Below are 22483 nucleotides of genomic sequence, written 5' to 3'. Positions count from 1 at the left end.
ATGGCAGAATTTCATTCTTTTTTATGGCCAAGTAGTATTCCATTGTGTATATATACTGCATCTTTACCCATTCATCTATTGATAGACACTTAGGTTACTTTCATATCTTGGCAATTATGAATAATACTGTTGTGAACATTGGAGTGCATGTATCTTTTTGAGTTAGTGGTTGTTGTTTTTTTTTTAATATATACCCAGGAGTGGAATTGTTGGGTCATGTGGTAGTCCTATTTTTAGTTTTTTGAGAAAACTAAACTATTCCCACAGTGGCTGTACCAATTTACATTGCCACCACCAGTTACAAGGGTACCCCTTTTTTCACATTGTTGCTAACATTTGTTATTTGTGTTCTTTTTGATGATAGCCATTCTGACAGGTATGAGGTGATATCTCATTGTAGTTTTCTAAAAAAATTTTAAATCTTTAAAAATTAAAAAAAACTTTCATTGGAGTGTAGTTGATGTACAGTGTTGTACTAGTTTCAGGTATACAGCAAACTAAATCAGTTGTACATATGTCCACTTTTATTTTTAAGATTCTTTTCCCACGTAGGCCATTAGAGTACTGAGTTCCTTGTGCTATATATAGCAGGTTATTATTAGTTATGTATTTTATATATAGTAGTGTGTATACATCAGTCCCAATCTTCCAGTTTATCCCTCCCCACCCTGGTATCCATAAGTTTGTTTCCTACATCCATGACTCTACTTCTGTTTTGTAAATAAGTTCATTTGTACCCCCTTTTTTTAAGATTCCCCATATAAGTGATACCATATTTGTTTTTCTGTATCTGACTTATTTCACTCAGTGTAATGTTACTGTCTTTTATGGTTTTGATTTGCATTTTCCTGATATATTTTTGAATTCTTTATTTTCTTAGCTCATATCACCATTTAGTGCATATTATGTATATATAAATATATCTATAGGTTTACGTGTGTATAAATGTATACATAATTATAAACATATACAAATACCGATCTCTTTCTATATTTATAGTCTCCCTCTTAATCAGCAAGTAAGTTAGTATACTAATATATCCCCAGTGCTCAGAAGTACCTGGCACGTAGAAGCCTTTCAGTATGTGTTGAATAAATGAATAAATATTTAACTATTTTTCTAAATGAAAAGTAGGATCTTTCAGGTACTAGCTTGTATCCTTAAAATGTATCTTAGTTATTTCCTTTGATTTAATTTGAAAGCATAGTTTTTTCCAGAGAATTTTGTAGAAAAATATTTCTCTAAGGACTAAACCTTCTCTTCCTGTAGCATGGGCCTCCAAATACTTGCTTTAAAAGCTGCCTTCTTTCACATTTAGTATCAGGTGTGTGTGTGTGTGTGTGTGTGTGTGTGTGTGTGTGTGTGTGTGTGTGTGTGTGTGTGTGTGCATGGGCCTCCAAATACTTGCTTTAAAAGCTGCCTTCTTTCACATTTAGTATCAGGTGTGTGTGTGTGTGTTCGTTCCTGATAGTAGCTTTATTTAAAAACAAAAGAGAGAAAATAATAAAACAGAAAAGAACCCTCCTCTTTTCCCTTCTTTTCTAGGCTGACAGTTTTGTTGTGTAAAGAATTATCCTGTCTGTCTAAAGAGTTCACCACCTGCCTAACAACTGCTGGGGTAAGAATTCATGACTTTTATTGGGCTAATGTCTGTTTTGTTTTATTTTTAGAATAGCTTTATTAAGATATAGTTTACATATCTTAAAAATTTGCCTATTTAAGTGTACATTTTAGTGATTTTTAATATATTTACAGAGCTGTGTAGCCATCACGATAATCTAATTTTAAATCTTTTTCATCACCTCTCAGAAAACTTCACACCATTAGCAGTCACTTACTATTCCCTTCCCCTCTGTATACTTCTAACCTTAAGCAGCACTAATATATTTTCTGTCTATAGATTGGCCTATTCTGGACATTTACTATAAATGGGATCATTCAGTATTGTGGTATTTTGTGTCTGGTTTCTTTCACTTGTTTGTGGTGGTTTAGTTGCTAAGTCATATCTGACTTTGTGACCTCATGGACTATAGCCCACCAGGCTCCTCTGTCCATGGCATTTCTCAGGCAAGAATACTGGTGTGGGTTGCCATTTCCTTTTCCAGGGGATCTTCCTGATCAAACCTGCATCTACTGCCTGACAGGCAGATTCTTTACCACTGAATCACCTGGGAAGCCCTTCTTTCACTTAGCGTAATGTTTTTGAGGTTTGTCCACATTGTATCAGTATTTCCTTTTTATTACTAAATAGTACTCTGTTTTATGGATATACCTTATTTATCTGTTCATCAGTTGATAGACATTCGGGTTATCTATGCTTTTTGATTATAATGAATGTTGTTACCATAAACATGCATATATGTTTTTATTTCTCTTGGGTGGATAGTTAGGTGTAGACTTTCTGGGTCATATGGGTAATACAGACCATTAAGGAACTGTCAGACTGTTTTCCAAAGTAGTTGTACCATTTTACACCCTTGCCAGCAATGTATGAGGGTTCCAGTTTCTCCACATTCTTATTGACACTTGCTATTGTCTGTTTTGTTTTTAAAAATTTTACCTGAGCTAGTAGGTATGAAGTATTATCTCATTTTTATGGGGTTTTTTTTTTGCATACCCCTGTTGGCTAATTGTGTTGAGCATCTTTTCATGTGCTTGTTAGCAATTTGTATGTCTTTGTTAAAGAAATGTCATTTCGAGTCCTTTGCCTCTTATCTTTTTATTGTTAGTTTCTAAATTGGGATGTTTATTATTTCTTATTTATTCTGATTTTAACTATTTGTCTTTTATTATTTTCAATTTATTATTGAGTTGTAGGGGGCCTCCCTGTAGCTCAGAGAGTGAAGAATCTGCCTGCAATGTAGGAGACCTGGGTTTGATTCCTGGGTTGGGAAGATCCCCTGGAGAAAGGAATGGCAACCCACTGCAGTATTCTTGCATGGAGAATCCCACAGACAGAGGAGCCTGGTGGGCTACAGTTCATGGGGTTGTAAAGAGTCACACACGACTGAAGGAGATGGTGAGGGACAGGGAAGCCTGATGTGCTGCCATCCATGGGTTGCAAAGAGTCAGACATAACTGAGCAACTGAACAACAACACTGAGTTATAGAAGATCTTTAGTTTTTCTAGATACAGGTTCCTTACAAGTATATGATATGCACATGTTTTCTGCCAGTCCATGGGCTATCCTTTCACTTTCTTGATAGTGAATAGTGATAGAATCCAAATTGTCAATATTCTCTTGTATCATTTGTTCTTTTGGTATCATATCTAAAGAATCATTGCCTTACCCAAGATCGTGAGGATTTATTCATGTTTTTTCCTAAGACTTCTATGTTGCAGCTCTTATGTTTATGTCTGTTATCCATTTTTTTGTGTAGGATGTGAGGTAGGGGCCCAACTTTATTTTTTTTGCGTGTGTATATCCAGTATTCCCAGCACCGTTTGTTGAAAAATTCTCCTCTTTTGAATTTTCTTAGCCCCTTTCTGTCTAATATCAACTGACTGTAGACATGTAGATTTCTTTCTGGACTCATTTCTATTTCATTGATCTGTGTGTATCTTTATGCCAATGCCATAGATTACTATAGCTTTGTAGTAGGTTTTGACATCAAGCAGTGTAAGTTTTCCAACTTTGTTATTCTTTTTCAAGACTTTTTTTGTCTGTCTTGGGCCCTGTGCAACTACATCTGCATTTTAGGATCAGTTTATCTACATCGAACAATTTTGCAACTCATTTTTGTTCTTTTATATACAGTCTTCAGTATATCTTGTGCTGCTCTCCTGAGACCTGTGATGAGAATGTAGACTTTGATAAGATAAGAATTCCGAAGTTTGACTCTAGTCTTAAGGGCAGCACCTTACTTTGACTATGATAACTCTAATATTTTGTAGTTGCCAACCAGTAGAAGAGTTGTAGTTTAAGCCAAAGTTTTTTGTTTGTTTGTTTTGTTCTGGTTTAAGGAATTGTAAAAATTTACTTAAGGTGTGTGAACTAAGGAAGATGATTCACACATCAGTAATCATGAATTCGGAGAAGGCAATAGCAACGCACTCCAGTACTCTTGCCTGGAAAATCCCATGGGCGGAGGAGCCTGGTAGGCTGCAGTCCATGGGGTCACTAAGAGTCGGGCATGACTGAGCAACTTCACTTTCACTTTTCACTTTCATGCATTGGAGAAGGAAATGGCGACCCACTCCAGTATTCTTGCCTGGAGAATCCCAGGAACAGAGGAGCCTAGTGGGTTGCTGTCTATGGGGTCGCAATGACTGAAGTGACTTAGAAGAAGAATCATGAATTGGGATAAAATCAAGGGTGTTTTAAATGGACAAACAGAAATCACTTTGTAGTAAACCAAGCTTGTCCATACAGAGAACAGATAGGTGGTTGCCAGAGGCAAGTGGTGGGGCTGGGCCACATGGGTAAAGTGAGTCAAAAGGCACAGACTTTCAGTTATAAAATAAATAATATACAGCATTGAGGATGTAATGTACAGCATGATGTCTGTAGTTAATAGTACCATATTACATATTTGAAAGTTGCTAAGAGAGTAGATTTTAAAAGTTCTCATCACAAGAAAAAATTATTTATGTATAGTGATTGATGTTGACTGGTCTTACTGTCTTCATTTTGCCGTGTATGCAGATAACAATCATTATGTTGTACATCTGTAAAAATACCTGCAGTTTATATACTGTTATATGTCAGTTATACCTCAACTAAAAAAAATCAGCTTGTGGTAAGTATCAGTATGGCAGCAAAGTTATTCTGGGCCCTTACGTTTATTTTAGTTAAGAGCATGGCCCAAAGTGATTTTTCTCACTTTGAGTTTAGATTTTTCCTGTAGGGGACAATTCTGTGATATAGCTTCTTTTTTCCCCTTAGTATTTTCTTTAAAAGAATTTCTGGATTTCCTAAAGTTAATCTTCTGAGGCTAAATTTTTCCATGTATTTCATAAAGATATCCCAGCAAGTTGGTTCTGAGGTGCTAGCTAATACATGCAAGTATTAAATTTGTGTTATTTGTTTTCATGTTTTCTAAATGGTGTATGTTAAAAATTCAGTTGAGTCTTTTGAGCACATGTTTTATATCTGCATATTTTGTTTAAAAATTTTTTCTAATTTTCATGGTCAAATAGACCATTTCTATCCCTTTCTGAAATGAAGATACTTTTTAAAGTCAGTAAAAACTACAAAGGAGTACACGCTCAATTTGGATATCACAGAAGGATAGAAGGAAATTTAAAGTCCTTCCTGATCTGATTCAGACTTTTTCTATGCTTATATTTACGTATGGGTGTGTATGGGTGTGTTTCAAAGTGGGGTCATACTTTACCTATTTTTTCTTTTTTGAATATGCTGTGCTCCCTTAACATATTATCCTTTGTTTTAGGTTAAGGAAAAGGCTGATGTCCTTAATCCATTAATCACTGCAGTATTTCTAGAGGTTAGTAGTACCAATTATTATTATTATTTTTTAAGTCTCTAACTTCTAGGGCATTGTGTATTAATAACTCTAAAGTGTTTTTTTTTTTTTTTTTTGTGGGGAGGGGGTGCTTCCCTTGTGGCTCGGCTGGTAAAGAATCCACCTGCAATGTGGGAGACCTGGGTTCAGTCCCTGGGTTGGGAAGATCCCATGGAGAAGGGAAAGGCTACCCACTCCAGTATTCTGGCCTGGAGAATTCCATGGACTGTATAGTCCATGGGGTTGCAAAAAGTTGGACATGACTGAGCGACTTTCACTTCACTTCTAAGTTTTTATTTTTTGGCTTTTTTAAACTACTTTAGCTGTGTTGATGCAGATATGACCAAAATGATGTATATTTGATGCATATTTCCTGTCCTTTAATTACAAAGCATAAAGATGAAGATGCCAGGTAAAGTGCAGAGGAAGAAGCAGTAGGCTGTCATTACTTATTACTACCCCTTGGTAATTAGTGGACAATTCTCAGTAACGAAACATCTTCTGGAGACCAACTGGTAAACGTGAAGGGCTGAAAATTACAAATAGGCTAGTACTGCTACTTGAAGGGCTAAGGTTTATGCAAAGGATAGTTACAAAACAAAACATTTTGTCTTTTTTCTTGCCTAGAAATTTTCTTTATTTTGTCAAAAGGGTACGTTTGTTTACATAACCCTCTTCAGTTCGTTAGATTTAAGGAGGTGGGTGGTTTAAATCCATGGATGGATTATAGTCCCTCCATGTGGGATGCTTTCTGGATTCCGTGTTTTAAGAACTCTGTCTTGTAAATTAATTGTGCAAAAATTTATATGTTTGGTTACCTATTTAAAACATTATCTAAGTCTAAGGGGAAAAATATATTTAATAACCCATTAGGTTTTAAATATGAATTAAATATTTTTGTCACCAGACTGTTACTTCTTTAGTTTTAGATTCTTTTATTACCAATTATTATTACCAATCAGGGAATGCCTTTCATTCCTTAACTGTTTAATAGTAAAGGAAATCATGCTGATCACTTAAGCAATTAAATATGTTTATGATTTAATAGATGACAGAGTGGTATAGATGAAAGGAGCTTGCAAACCAGGAGCCCAGTCGTGTTCTGGATCTCCCCTGATTTGCAGTATGATCCTGGACCAGGCATTTACCTTATTGGCAATCTTGTTATGTTTATATACAGAATAAGAGATTTAACTAGATGTGCTGTGAGGTCTCTTTTGGCTTGAAAATTTGGCATCAAATGTCACGCTGAAGTTTAAATAACCATTTAAACTTATGCTACTTATAAATCAAAAAAAGGTAAACTCACTTGATATGGGTACCCTTCTGCTATTTTTGAGTTGGTTGTTGTTGCTAATAGATTTGAACACTCTTGTCCTTGAAATTATACAGTTTTTTTTTTAATGTAATGAACTCTGTTCTTCTTCTGGAAAGTCAAAACTTGTCAGAGATTACTGAAGTCTGGTAAACTCTGGGCATAATGAATCCTAGCTTTTCATAAATAAATCTCTTGTACTAGACAGAAGCATATCTATACTTTATCATCTTTAAAAGTAGTATTCTTTGTTTATACCTGTGAGCACCTGTCTCATGTTCATAACTGTGCTGAGTCCATTTAAGAGGAGCAGTAATAACGGACTACAAATTCTGTTGATTTAGAATTCATAGCCTTCTGAAATCCTCTTTGAGTAATTGACTGAAATGCTTGTGACAGGATCTCCCCACTCATTCAAGGAATCATAAACTTTGAATGCCGAATTTGAGCAAGATGCCAAAGAATGGCTATTATTTTTGATGGACCAGTTGGACAAAAATGGTGACATTCTTTTTTTGTGCTGTCATATTCATATCATCTTAAGAGCTGGGTTATTCTTACTTCAGTGAAATGATTAAGTCGGATTCTTATTTGCCAGGCTACAGATTCAGTTAGATTGTAAAAATTAGTTTGGTTTTTGTTGTCTTATATTTTCTCTTTTAAAAGACTGCAGTATTTTCATTTTCTTATTTTTCATTTCTTATCCCTGTAGGCATCAAACAGTGCTTCCTACATTCAGGATGCCTTTCAGCTACTTTTACCTGTATTGGAGATCTCTTTTATTGAGAACAAGACTGAATTACCAGAGGCATGAGCTTCATGTCCAGAGGCCTTTGTCCAAACATTGAGGAACAGAGGAGATTCTACCTGAGACTTATGATGGCGGAGAAATGCCACTCACTTCTGGGTAGCCCTGCAGAAGTGAGGTAGAAAGGTTATTTTAGTATATAAAAATGCCGGCAGGAGAGCAGATTTGAAGGAAGTTTGTTGTCTTCACTGCTTGACTGAAGTATTCAGGTCCTCACACTGCTCTTTCCAGTTATTATAATTAATAAATTATTTGAAAAGAAACTTTTATAGACTGTTCAAAAATAATAGCTCTAGGTCAAAGTTAATGGAATACTTGGGCAAAGATACTGATCTTTCTTTGACAATGTGTAAAACTAATATTTTTGTCATGGATGTAATTTTATAGGATATAATTGGTTGTTAAGAAAGAGGAAAAGAAATTTAAAAAAAAAGAGGAAAAGGAATTCAGCATTTTGGAATTCATGTGCTTAATCTGTTAATGCATTTTCTTTCTCCTTTCTATAATAAAATCTATGGCTTTTAAGAAAACTGAGTATGTATAAACTCTGTAGTGATTGCCCTTTATTACATGGATTTTTGGAATTGGTTAGAAAATTTCGTCTACTCTTTAATTCTCAGTAGATATGTGGCATTGAGGAGAAGCTTATAGACTATACCTACCTGTAGCCATGTTAATTAACTATAGCAAAGTGTCCTTTGACTTCAAGTTGCTCTCCTATCCCACGATGGTAAGCTTATGGTTGTTGACTCCCACTCTACCGGATTCAAGACAAAGAAGTGCAATTTGGAGAAACAGTTTCATGTTTGTAGATATTCTGAGTTTTCTAGGATGTTTTTCATGCATACCCTATATGCAGGATGAATTCTGTAATAGCAGCTCCAAAGGAGGGTTGAAGCTCTTTCAGTGATGGAGGTTTTGTTACTTGAATATTGTTGAAGTGGATTGTAGACTCCCATGAAAATGATGTTCATGTATAATAGGATTAAGATGCAGTATATTTTTCTTCATTCTTTTTTTGTTTCTTTTAATGTATTCTTTAGCATGTTTATAAATATAACTTTTATCCTTCAGATTCTAAGCCGCCTTTTGCTTTCTTCAGCAATTTAAAAGATTTATAAGTCCTAACAGCTATTTTCTTATCCACTCTTTAAAAAAAAAAGTTCTCCAACTTGGTGGTTTTTAATGATTCAGGTAACTTTTATGAGCTCTGCCCCATATCTTCTAAACCTTTAAATAAAATGTAATAATTCTGTCAGTTTATTCTTTTATTTAGTTTTCCAAATGTAAGCCCCAGTATTTTTCCAGACCAAAGAAATAGCAAAGTGAAGCTATAACATAGGTTGATATCAAGACTATTTCTAAGTGTCACCTTATTTGGGGTAGGGGGCAGTTTGTTAAGCAAGGCAGATTTGGAATCAGAAGGTTCACCGACATCACTAAAATGTTACCTCTGCTTATAATGTGTTCTAACATGATGAGAAAAGTTTTTGAGTATTTTTTTTAGTAGACACATTTCACTGTTCCCAAAGTGAGCGATTCTATAATTTCAGAAAAGCAATTGTGTTATGGTAAATAAAGCTGGTGTTTCCAGCCCTAATTTGTGCCTCAAGCTCAGTTTCTCTGAACTGAACATGGTATTCTTTTGAGCAAGGTTTGGAAACTGGTCATGCCTGTTCGGACTCTCATATAAGGGCTATTTTCAGCTTTTACTCTTTGATCTGGAAACATATCTAAGGTTTTTCTTTAAGAAAGGGGTATAGAATGGGGGATAGAACAGTGACTGTTTATGCATCTGTCCAGATTGCAGCCCCCAATTTCACCTATTTGAGATTAGACCTTACCAAAAGCCAGTGTGACTTACTGCCTCTTCTTTTTCTCTCATCCTTCTCATCAGCTTCACTCGCCCACCCACATGTGTTTCAGTGGATTATGGAGACCACCAATGAAGTGATGAAAGGGCTAGTTGATTCTGCATAACAGTTGCCTACCCTTCACCTAGAATATAATGAAAAAGAATGAAAGTTCCTTAATGTGGTAGAGTTGAGGAAATAAGAACATAAACCTTCATTGATAGGTGAAGTAGGTAGGTTGAGGGGGCATATTGGAACCTGTTGGATTATGGTGATGGTTTTAGATGATGCATGCTTCATTATCCCATTTGGAGTGAGTACATGATGTAGTTTCTTGGTGATCCCTACTCTTTTTGGTGCTGCTGCTGCTAAGTTGCTTCAGTCATGTCCGACTCTCTGTGACCCCATAGACGGCAGCCCACCAGGCTCCCCCGTCCCTGGGATTCTCCAGGCAAGAACACTGGAGTGGGTTGCCATTTCCTTCTCCAATGCATGAAAGTGAAAAGTCAAAGTGAAGTTGCTCAGTTGTGTCCGACTCTTAGCGACCCCATGGACTGCAGCCCACCAGGCTTCTCCGTTCATGGGATTTTCCAGGCAAGAACACTGGAGTGGGGTGCCATTTCCTTCTCCAACGCATGAAAGTGAAAAGTGAAAGTGAAGCTGCTCAGTCGTGTCCGACTCTTAGCGACCCCATGGACTGCAGCCCACCAGGCTCCTCTATCCATGGGATATTCCAGGCAAGAGTGCTGGAGTGGGTGCCATTGCCTTCTCCCTTTTTGGTGCTACTTCCTTTAAATTTTCTGGTATCAAAGATTTAGCTGTGTCTTAGTATATGCCACCCACCTCTTCCCAATTCACTTAGCACTTTGGTAGATTAAATGTTAAATGTTCCTCTTCCTACTATTGGATTTTTTAAAGGATGTGATTAAGAGACTTCATTAATTTGATGTAAAGGAAATAGAAATGTTCATAAACTAATGTCAGTCCCACATTTATCTCCAGTGTACACACTGGCCAGTGCTATGCTCTTAAGCTAGTTCTAAAGGGAAGTCATTTTCCCAAATCTGCTGATACACGTACCAGTATCCTTAATTTTTTAAAGCACATTTTTAAAGTTGGAGTAATCTGTCACAAAGTTTCTACCAGACAGTTCAGCCAATTTCAGCCAAACTTGTTTAAGCCTGAGTTGTTTACATCATAGTTGTGGCTGTTTATGTCATAACTGAAGAACTTCTCTTTAGTACAGCCTGCTCTTCCTTTGTTGCTTCCAGTTGCATTACTGAGCATAATGAAAACTGCATGGTTAGCATGTATGTTGAAGCAGAAGTTTCAAAGTAAGAATTGAGTATTCTTAGGCATTTAGAGGGGCTTCCCAGGTGGTAAGAATCAGTGGTAAAGAATTGCCTGCCAGTGCAGGAGATGCAGGTTCGATCCCTGGGTCAGGAAGATCCCCTGGTGAAGGAAATAGCAGCCCACTCTAGTATTCTTGCCTGGGAAAATCCCATGGATGGAGGAGCCTGGTGGGCGACAGTCCACGGAGTTGAAAGAGTTGGCCCTGACTGAGTGACTGAATAACAACAATAAAGGCATTTAGAGCATTCAGTAAATCAACAAACACTTAAGTACCTGTTTTTCTGTGTTTGTTTTGCTCACCATTGTGTTCCCAGCTCTTGGTATTGGGTCTGGCACATGGTAGGAAATATTGTCTGACTGTAAGAAAGAATGAAGAAAAAGGAGCAAGGGAAGGAAAAAGAAAAGGATGCTTAGTGCTTCCCTGCTACTAGAGAATATGGAGCTAGAATACCAAACACGTAAGGTGGAAACTTCTGCTTCTGTTAGGTCCATACCATTTCTGTCCTTAATTGTGTCCATCTTTGTGTTAAATGTTCCCTTGGTATCTAATTTTCTTGGAGAGATTTCTAGTCTTTCCCATTCTGTTGTTTCCCTCTATTTCTTTGCATTGTTCACTTAAGCCTTTCTCATCTCTCCTTGCTATTCTTTGGAACTCAAGAAGAAAGGCTTCCCTGACCAGGAATTGAACCTGGGCCACAGCAGTAAGAGCACCAAATCCTAACCAGTAGAAATGGTATGGACTTAACAGAAGCAGAAGATATTAAGAATAGGTGGCAAGAATACACAGAAGAACTGTACAAAAAAGGTCTTAATCCAGACAACCATGATGGTGTGATCACTCACCTAGAGCCAGACATCCTGGAGTGTGAAGTCAAGTGGGCCTTAGGAAGCATGACTACGGACAAAGCTAGTGGAGGTGGTGGAATTCAAACTGAGCTATTTCAAATTCTAAAAGATGATGCTGTGAAAGTGCTGCACTCAATATGCCAGCAAATTTGGAAAACAGCAGTGGCCACAGAACTGGAAAACGTCAGTTTTCATTCCAACCCCAAGGAATGTTCAAACTACCGATCAATTGCACTCAGTTCATATGGTAGCAAGGTTATGCTCAAAATCCTTCAAGCTAGGCTTCAGTAGTATGTGAACTGAGAAATTCCAGATGTACAAGCTGGATTTAGAAAAGGCAGAGGAATGAGAGATCAAATTGCCAATGTTTGTTGGATCATAGAAAAAATGAGGGAATTCCAGAAAAACATCTGCTTCATTGATTATGCTAAAACCTTTCACTCTGGATCACAACAAACTGGAAAATTCTTAAAGATGGGAATACACCACCACCTATCTGCCTCCTGAGAAATCTGTATACAGGTCAAAAAGCAACAGTTAGAAGCAGACATGGAACAACAGACTGGTTCAAAATTGGGGAAGGACTATGTCAAGGCTGTATATTGTCCCTGTTAATTTAATTTATATGCAGAGTACATCATGTGAAATGATGGGCTGGATGAAGCACAAGTTGGAATCAAGATTGCTGGGAGAAAAACCAATAACCTCAGATATGCAGGTGATACCACCCTAATGGCAGAAAGCAGAGAAACTAAAGAGCCTCTTGATGAAGGTGAAAGAAGAGTGTGGCTGGCTTAAAACTCAACATTCAGGAAATTAAGATCCCGTCATCTGGTTGCATCATTTCATGGCAAATAGATGGGGAAACAGTGGAGACAGTGACAGACTTTATTTTCTTGGGCTCCAAAATCACTGTGGCTGGTGACTGCAGCCATGAAATTAAAAGATGCTTGCTCCTTGGAAGAAAAGCAATGGAAACCTAGATTGCATATTTAAAAGCAGAGACATTACTTTGCTGACGAAGGTCCACATGGTCAAAGCTATGGTATTTTTCAGTAGTCACGTATGAATGTGAGAGTTGGACCACAAAGAAGACTGAGTGCCAAAGAATAGATGCTTTTGAACTGTGGTGCTAGAGAAGGTGAGAGTCCCTTGAACAACAAGGAGATGAAACCAGTCATGAATACTCATTGGAAGTACTGATGCTGAAGCTGAATCTCCAATACTTCGGCCACCTGATACGAAGAGCTGGCTCATTGGAAAAGACCTTGATACTGGGAAAGACTGAGGGCAGGAGGAGAAGAGGGTGGCAGAGGAAGCGATGGTTGAATGGCATCATTGACTCAAGGGACATGAGTTCGAGCAAAGTCCAGGCATGGTGAAGGACAGGGAAGCCTGGCATTCCATGCTGTTACAAAGAGTTGGACATGACTGAGCTACTGAACAACAACAACGAGGTGGAAAATGCTCATTTCACAGCTGGGGACATTGAGGCCTCATAGAAGGAAGTGACCCCCAAAGTCACATGGCTTGATAGAAGGCTCAGTGGAGACTTGAACCTGGGTCTTTGGATGCTGGCCTTGTTGCTCCATTACACCAGAGCCTCCCTGGGGTTCTGTACATGTTTACTGGGATAAGGGCTACAGGGAGCAGACTGCAGAATGTGTAGCTTCTGTCCTGTAGGAACTCCATGGGTGCCACTGTCTGAGTGATCTCTGCATGGTAGCTGTAAAACCTTCCGAGAAAGAAGTGAGGCAGCTGCTCTGTTGTAAGGGATTGAGGCTGAGTTGGATGGACTCACCCCATATCTGGTTGTGATTGTTGGGCAGGTCACATTGTAAATGTTTGAAGATGCATCCTCAAAACCCGCAAATTTCTGTTTTGGTGGTTTGTGTCTTCAGAGGCCTGTTTCTGCTGTATATAGAACTATAGAATGATGTATTGTTCATCAGCCACCAGTATTTACAAGGGGACACTAACACATATGGAACAGGTTGACTCCCAGGTGCCATGAAAGACACTTCTTTGTAAATCCTCATAACTGCTGGAGGCAGGACACTGCCATTCCCAGTTCATGGGCCTTTAGGGTGGCATAGAAGTGAGAAACAAAGACAGGCTCAAAATGGATTCTCAGTTCCCTCATTTTCCAACGGTGTGATCGTGAGCCAGTGACTTAATCCCTTAAAGTTGCAGCTTTGTCATCTGTAAAATAGATCTCATAATAGCACTAATAAAAGTCATTGATAGGATTAAATAATCTGCATAAAGTGCTTAGAATAGTGTCTGCCACATAGCAGTGGGAACTAATGCTTAATAAATGCTATGTGCCAGGAACTGTTGTGAACATTTGTTTTGTGTGTATTAATTTAATTCTCATGAGATAGGAAGTGTTTACAGGTGGAAAAACTGAGGCACAAGGAGGTTAAATAACCTGCCTGAGATCTCATACCCAACAGGTGATAGAGTCAGGATTCAAACCCAGGCAGCTTGGTACCAGAGTTCCTGTTTTTAGCTGTTACGTTACACTGCCACCAAAAGCTGTTGATAAAGAAACTTTTCCAGCTATCAGCTACTCTATTATGATGATGAAACAGATTGAGCATTAAGTGACTCTTGTGAGATTTCACCACGGTAAATGGCAGAGCTCCTGCCATGTGAGCCCACGTTGTCTGGCTCCCAAACTCATGTTTGTTCTATTTTATTTCTTTTAGGAGAAAGGCTTGAAGGTGCCTATCTAGTGATAAGTGTCTGTAGGGGAGCATCTGGGCAGATTATCCAAAGCCACTAGGAGCTGGCACAGAAAGGATGGTGTGGTGACAAGTCATGTTTGCAGCCGCAGGAACAAAGATCTCAGTGAAGTAAGAGCATCTGTATCAATTAGTGATCAAAGTGGATAGAGGAGTACATGAATGTTCATAACAGCTTTATTTGTAATAGCTCCAAACTGGAAGCTCGGTTTGGAGATGTTCTTTAGTGGGGAAAACTAAAGAATAATTAAACAAACGATGGTGTGTCCCCACCATGGGTTGCTACTCAGCAATCAAGAGGAACAAACAAACTACATGTAAGATCTTGGATGAATCTCAAGGGAATTATACTGAGTGAAAAAAATCCAGTCCCCTCAATACTGCTTCAGGTATATAATTCCATTTCTGTAACAGGAATGCGGATGGGGTAAGAGGTAGGTAGGTGTGTTTTTAAAAGAACAACATCATCCTGGTGGTGATGGACTAACTTGGCTGTAATGGTGGCCACGGGAATCTAGTTGTGTAGTAAGGTGTATAGACTAAAAGCACACATCCATGCGCATATGCACATACTGAGTCCGGGAAACCTGAGGAATCTGAATGAGTCAGATAGATTGTATCAATATGTATCCTGGTTGTGAAATTTTAGTGTTGTAAGATGTTACCATTGGGAGGAATTGGGTAAAACATACACAGACTCTTGTTTCTTATAATCAAATGTGAATCTAGTTATCTCAATACCTCTTTCAATTTTTTAAAAGAAGGAGGGCTTCGGGTCAACAGAGCCAAAGAGTCAAGAAGCGTTGCCCACTTCCTGGGTTTAACAAAGGCCTAGGGGCCTCTCAGGTGACTGTCCCTGTCACAGGGGCTCAGAAGCAGGAACAGTAGTTAAGTATAGCACCATCTGGCTCCTCTTCATAAGCAGGTCCTTGGGGAGCAGGTTCCAAAGTGGAAAGTGAGAAGTTTTTTTGGATGATTTTAATCCATTGTTGTCACTGCAGATGGTGACTGCAGCCATGCAATTAAAAGACACATACATACTCCTTGGAAGAAAAGCTATGACAAACCTAGACAGCATATGAAAAAGCAGAGACATTACCAACAAAGGTCTGTCTAGTCAATGCTATGGTTTTTCCAGTAGTCATGTATGGATGTGAGGGTTGGACCATGAAGAAAGCTGAGCACCAAAGAACTGATGCTTTCGAACTGTGGTGCTGGAGAAGACTCTTGCAAGTCCCTTAGACTGCAAGGAGATCAAACCTGTCAATCCTAAGGGAAATCAGTGCTGAATATTCATTGCAAGGACTGATACTGAAGCTCCAATACTTTGGTCACCTTATGCGAAGAAAAGACCTTGATGCAGGGAAAGATTGAAGGAAGGAGGAGAAGGGGATGACAGAGGATGAGATGGTTGGATGGCATCACCAACTTGATGAACATGAGTTTGAGCAAGCTCCGGGAGTTGGTGATGGACAGGGAAGCCTGGCATGCTGCAGTCCATGGGGTCACAGGGTCAGACACAACCGAGCGACTGAACTGTTCATTGAAATCCACCCATTTAGTCGAAAAGATATTTGTGGAATTCTGTTTCCAGCATTATCAGAGCCAGATTCTTCATCAAACTGGTGAAGCATTATGAATTAAATAAAAGTTATTTATAAACAAAGGTTTGAACAGAAGCTACCCAGGAGAGCGGGATTGTAATGCTGGTTTAGTCTCTAACTTTCAAGATTTATACGGAGACACTTTCAGTTTATTAATCCTGATAATGATAATAGATAATGTTAACTGAGTGATTACTATGTGTCAGGCTAGTGTGCTGAAGGTTTTAAGTACATTATGCTATTTATTTTCACAATAGCCCAACAAAGCCAGAACTGTAATCATGGCCTGCAGAGGTGAAGACATTAGCCTGAGGTTATATGGTGTGTGGTGGGAGTTGGTGGCAAGCAGATTCACCACCAGCTCTGCCTGCCTTTATAGCCACTGCACTGACGGCAGCTTGGTTTTCAGCCTTGAAAAGAGGAGATTGGGCTGTTGGGTCTGGATTCTTCATGGCTGAGCCAATTAGCTAGTTCTCACCTGAACCTATCAGGGGGCAGTAAGGAAATAATATAAGAACTGCCAATCTTGCCCCACAGGGAAGAAGATAAGTCTGGGCAGGCTGAGGGTCAGAGAGGGTAATGAAATGCTTTTTTACTCTTCAAAGGGATGTGACTGACTTAGAAATTCCTGTTACACCCTAATTAAATGTGAATAATAAGCCCTCTCTCTCCAGTAGACTTAGGATCTCTAAAGAGTCCTGATGGTTGAATGTATATCATAGCCTGTCTCTTTTGATTACTGGAAAGACAAGCAATAGGATGATAAAATATTGGTATTCTGGTTATTCAATTTCACATTAACCCCTCCTGGAAAAGCAGCTGGTGCTGTTAATGTACCATAGGAAGGAAACCAGGATAGGACCCCTGTTGGCCAAGATAAATACCAAGATCCAACAGGAGAGGACAGATAACACTGCTAACAAGCAAAATAACTGCTGAGGGGTTTTCTTCTGCATCTCGAAGTTCCTCCGGGCTTAAGGAGACTACCTTTGGGTGGTTTTTGGTTCTATACTTCAGGGTTAGCATGTCTTAAAAAGGAGGTCACTCAAATGAAATTAGGGTGAGAGAACACTTCGCCCTAGAGTGGGCGGGCCCAGCAGCTGTCAGCGGCTGCTTAAAATCCACTTCAGCTTGCAATCCTTACCCTGATCACTTTCCCTGAGGAGGCAGAATGGCAAGATGTTTTAGAGCAAGGGTGAGCCCTGGAGCCACAGAGCCTCTGTTCACTTCCCAGCCCCAGGCTGTGTGACCTGGCAAGTTGTTGAACCTCTCTGCTGTTTCATGCCCTGTAACATCGGGTTGGCATCCACCCCACAGAGTTGGGTGAAGTGTTACACAGGTGCTTGGCACAGTGCCTGGCCACAGTAATCCCTCCATAAATGTTAGCTCCAATGATTATGACTCTAAGATATCTGAGGATATTATAAGGTCCCCAGAGCTTCCTGATCTTCTGCAAGCCAGAGTAGTTTCTGTCTTCCTTCGGCTCTAGGACCTCCAGGGGGCAGAGAATGGGGAAATGGGACTTCTTGCCTTAGTCCTTTAGTTTTTCTTTTTGAGTCTCAGCTTCCTCACCTATAATATGGGAAAACTAGGATCTGCCTCTGTTCACATCATAACACCTTTGTGCATCTCTTAAGATACTGTCCTCACTCTGGAAGTTAGGGCTTCCCTGGTGGCTCAGATGGTAAAGTGTCTGCCTGCAATGCGGAAGACCCGGGTTCGATCTCTGGGTTGGGAAGATTCCCCTGGAGAAGGAAATGGCAGCCCACTCCAGTACTCTTGCCTGGAAAATCCCATAGACCGAAGAGCCTGTTAGATTTCGTTCCATGGGGTCACAAAGAGTCAGACATGACTGAGCGACTTCACTAAGATACTGTATATGAGAGCACTTGAAGAATTGGCACCATGAGGCCTAGAATGTTAAAGATATTCTTGAGTAAATGATTCCCATTCTGAGACTGTCTCTTCCACTGTGGAATACGGGTAGTAAGCCCTAACTTCCAGAATGAGGACTGAGGTGATAAAGCGCTTGGAACACAGATCCAGTGCAGAATCTGCTCCCCACACTGTCCCCATCTGTGGTCCTGTTTCCTAATTAAAGGAGCCAATGCCAACATTTCTGGTTTGCAAACTTGAGAGATGCAGCAGGGGAAGTAAATCCCAGACCAAGCTTCATTCTGGCCATTCCAACCAGTCTGACTCAGCTAGATCTGCTTATTTCCCTCATCCTGAATTGAGGCTGCTGGGTAGACTTCAGATCCCCACCCCACCGTAGTAAGTAAGTAAGTAAGTAAGATTTAATGTAGAGACTAGCAGGAAGGGGTCTGGGATCTCAAACAAAGCATTTGCAAGCCATATGATATTCCTCTGAATACTGGGCTTCTCCAAAGTCTCCTTCTTGCCTTCTGCTCTCCTCTCTACCCCAAAAGATGCCCTGGCTCACATTTTCAGTCCCAGTGCACATAATACTGCACCCCTAGACAAATCATCAGGACCGTAAAAGCAGTCAGCTTCTGGCAAGTCCTTGCTGATGTGGGCAAGGTCATATGGCAATGACTGTATCACCTTCCCTGTGTATAAAACTTGCACAAAAGTATTTCCACACCCATTAAAAAATTTTTACTTTTTTTTGGCTGGGCTGGGTCTTCGTTGATCCCTGGGCTTTACTCTAGTTGTGGCTAGTGGGGGTTACTCTCTAGTTGCCGTGGGTGGACTTCTCATTGCGGTGGCTTCCTTTGTTGCAGAGAACTGGCTGTAGGGTGCAGGCTTCAGTAGTTGCAGCGTGTGGGCTCTGCTGCTGTGGCCCCTGGGCTCTATAGCACAGGCTCAGTAGTTGTGGTGCATGGGCTCAGTTGCTCCACGGCATGTGGGATCTTCCCCGACCAGGCACTGAACCCCTGTCTCCTGCATTGGCAGGCAGATTCTTATCCACTGCGCCACCAGAGAAGCCTCACACCTGTTTTAAGGTGGGGTATCTGAGGTCTGGAGGGGTTGAGAGGAGTGTCTGTTCGCTCGGTTGTAGGTGGCTCTGCTGAAATGTGGGTTTTTATGGGTTCCGCTCAGCTTCCCCAGGAGGCAGAGGAATCTCATACAGCCAGCTGAGATCAGGTCAGACTATCTCAGCTGATGAAGAGTATTTCAAGGTGTGAGGGCTTTCCTAAGCCTCTCATCGCCTCTAGGGGGTCTCTGCCTTCTCTATCTAGGTGAGACGCTGACCCTGGTATGAATTGTGATGGCCTTGATTGTGGTTAGAGGGCATCAGGGGCTACTGGTTTGGAGGGGCTCCCCACCTGGGCTGACAGCCTGCAGTGCTTAGACCACAGGCTCTGGACTCTAACTGACTTGGGTTCAAATTCTGTCTAAGCTATTAATACTTCCAGCTATGTTACCTTAGGCACCATAAACTCTTAAGAGCAACTTCCTTGCTTGTGAAATGGAAGAAAACAAGCACATTCCTTATAGGAATGTTTGGATTTTCCCAGGCAATTTAATTTATGGGCTGCAGTGCAAAATGGAAATGTGGGGTTCTCTGTTCAAAAAGCAAGAATAGAGCTTTTTTACCTTCTTCCATGGCTCTTCAGGGCTTCCTGGGTAGTTCAGTGATAAAGAATCCACTTGTCAATGCAGGAGACGTGGCTTAGATTCCTGGGTTGGGAGGATCCCCATGGAGGAGGAAATGGCAATTTACTTCACTATTCTTGCCTGGAAAATTCCATGGATGAAGGAGCCTGGTGGGCTGTAATACAGTCCATGTGGCCGCAGAGTCAGAAACACTGAGCATGCAGGTACCTGTGGTTCCTCTCTCAGCATGCCATGGTGTTTTTATTTGCTGTTGAATCTTGTGCTTTCTCAGGAACAAGGATACTTGGCAGGCTAGCTAGACCCTCATAGGCACCTGGGGCCCCAAGTGCAAGTGAATAAGTGAAAATCGTTCAGTAATGTCCCACTCTTTGTGACCCCATGGGCTATACAGTCCATGGAATTCTCCAGGCCAGAATACTGGAGCGGGTAGCCTTTCCCTTCTCCAGGGAATCTTCCCACCCAGGGATTGAACCGAGGTCTCCCACATTGCAGGCAGATTCTTTACCAACTGAGCCACAAGGGAAGCCCTCAGACAAGGTGAGTTGGGCCATGTTTTAGTGGAGGCTCCAAGACCCCAGCACATGTTTCATTGGCCATCTGACATTGCTTCTAAGAGTCCAGTCCAAAGATAAAATTATTAAGCATTTCACGATGGTAGTAGCCACAGAGCATTAAACCCCCAAGCACAGGCCCTTCTGAGCGTGGGGCTTGTGTGATTGAACTGATCACACACCCATGAGGTGGCCCTGTATGTGCTTGCAAGCCTTTGGCCTGGTCTGTGGTCCACAGTAAGCCCTCAGTAAGTGGTTAGGAGAAAGAGTCCAGTTTTGCTATGGCTCATTAGGAATTCTCAAGCTTAAGCCCTCACTTGAGCTTTGCATTTCCAACCTGGTTCATAGGAGAGTCAGGGAAAAGTGTTATTATCACCTTTGTACCGATGGGGAAACTGAGGCCCAGAGAAGAGATAGTACTTGGCCATGTTCACTGTGCACCTGGTAACAGTCAGAAGTGAACAGTGATCTCCAGACTCTCAGGCAGTGTTAAGCATCTCAAGTCCTGCCCGTCCTCTGACATCGTTTCCTGAGATTGTGAGTGGCAACAGCTCATGCTTCTCGCATCAGGACTCTCCCCTCAGGAGCACAGCCCCCAGCCCCCTACCAGCTTTCTGAACAAACCCCAGCTCCATGCCAGCCTCCTCCAGGAAGCCTTCCCTGCCAAGGACCTAACCACAGTATGCTTTTATTTCATACGCACATTCACCCCAAATTCAGTGATATGTAGTTTTATTTGCTGTGCTTTTTATGTTACCAAATATATGAGCATACTTGTGGCTTATTAAACTTTTTTAACCTCACATATAATAGCTTCATAATATTCTATTTTCGAGAAGTTCCATAGTTTATTTGGCAAATCCCTTATTGTCAGACACTCAGGTTGTTTCAAATTATTTTTCAGTTTCTGGAAGGGAATGTACAAGTTCTAACCTGGGGATAATCACAATACTTGGCTCATGGGTGATTGTGCTGATTAAATAAATTATTATAGGAAAAGCGTTTAGGAAATCAAACAACTAAGTACTGTATGTGTGTTAGCGAAGGTTATTCTTTTAGGTCTATTATTTTGATAATGCTATTAGTTGTTACCATTTTATACGCATCTTTGAACACATAAATGATTGTTTCCTGGGTCAGAGGGGAGAGCAGTGTGAAGGCTGGCATAAAATGTAGCCCCAATTTATGGAGGGTGTGCTTGCCACTGACAGGGAGACCAAAGGGGTGGAACTGAGCCCCAGGCTTTGGCTGGAAACATCTGTCATGGTCTGACTGTGATGCCTTACGGGCTATGAACAATGAGTTAGTTCACCTCAGGGCTGAAAAAAGGAAGCGTAGAAAGCATGCAAAATAGAGAAGCCCAGGGAAGTATCTGCCAGCGCAGCAGAGAGACCAGTTTGCCCTTGAGCTCCAGATTGGTAAGTGGATATTTCCTCTGTTCTCTTGGCTTCTGCTATGACTAGTGAATTTGGGCCTTAGATACCATGGTGTTGCGATCAAATTGCGTGGGACCATGGAGTCTTAGTCAAGGATCTGCAATATTAGGCTATCACTTCAGGTCAGCACTGGGTTGGGAGGCAGAGAATTAACAGCTGCCTTTGTGGTCAGTCTGCCCCCACATACTTCCCCTGCCAGCCATTTCCCATCATGGAGCTGTGACTTTGTAACTTAATAATCTGTCTTTAGGATGGTCCTGTACAACATAAATAAGCAGGGGAGAGACGCATTTCAGAGGGTAGAATCATAGAATTTCAGAGGTAAAAGGGAGTAGATTCCATCAGGTATTCTTCTGGAGCAGGAATTCTCAAACATTCATTTGTGAACCAGAATCCTACATCAGAAGTACCTGGGAGCTTGTTAGAAAGGTAATCCTAGCCCACATGCAGCCTGATTCAGTGAGTGTTGAGTGGGTCCCAGGACTTTGCCCCTTTAAGAATAACCCCAGATAGTCCATTCTGATACAGGTGGGTTACACTTGAGGAACTCTATTCTGTTAGTATAACTCCCTAGCAGGTTGGTTGCCTCTAGTGTTGGGGAGCTCACCACCTCAGGAGACAGCCTATTCCATTTGGGAACAGTTCTGATTATGCAAAGTTCTGTTTTATGTGGAGCTGGAGTCTGCCTCTGTATAAACTCCACCTACTGGCCCCAATTCTATCCACTAGGGCTGTGCAGAGAAAGTCCATTTCCTCCAGGCTTCTGTGGGCAGGGGGACTTGAGAAGTATGTACCCATGAGAGTTTGTGAGTCAAAGGTGCATTGGAAAGGAGCCCCTTGGTCTCTGAACTGGCTGGGGCTTTGAGAAACTCATTCGTCTTCTCACCAGGGTAGATGCTTCTTGCCAAACCCAGGCGGAGGT

General features: G+C 40.7%; 1 protein-coding gene across 1 annotated transcript in view; it reads left to right on the top strand.

Moving 5' to 3' along the window:
• Positions 1-8669, top strand: part of FAM114A2 (family with sequence similarity 114 member A2) — a 36244-nt gene extending 27575 nt beyond the window's left edge. Inside the window, exons 12-14 of the mRNA XM_052643551.1 lie at positions 1546-1618; positions 5395-5448; positions 7494-8669. Of these exons, the coding sequence (XP_052499511.1) occupies positions 1546-1618; positions 5395-5448; positions 7494-7595 (229 nt within the window). The 3' untranslated portion in view covers positions 7596-8669. The remainder of the gene's footprint in view (positions 1-1545; positions 1619-5394; positions 5449-7493) is intronic.
• Positions 8670-22483: the final 13814 nt, after the last annotated feature.

This window comes from Budorcas taxicolor, chromosome 7, assembly GCF_023091745.1.
Source record: "Budorcas taxicolor isolate Tak-1 chromosome 7, Takin1.1, whole genome shotgun sequence".
NCBI classification, from domain to species: domain Eukaryota; kingdom Metazoa; phylum Chordata; class Mammalia; order Artiodactyla; family Bovidae; genus Budorcas; species Budorcas taxicolor.
This window is presented reverse-complemented; position numbering and strand designations above follow the sequence as displayed.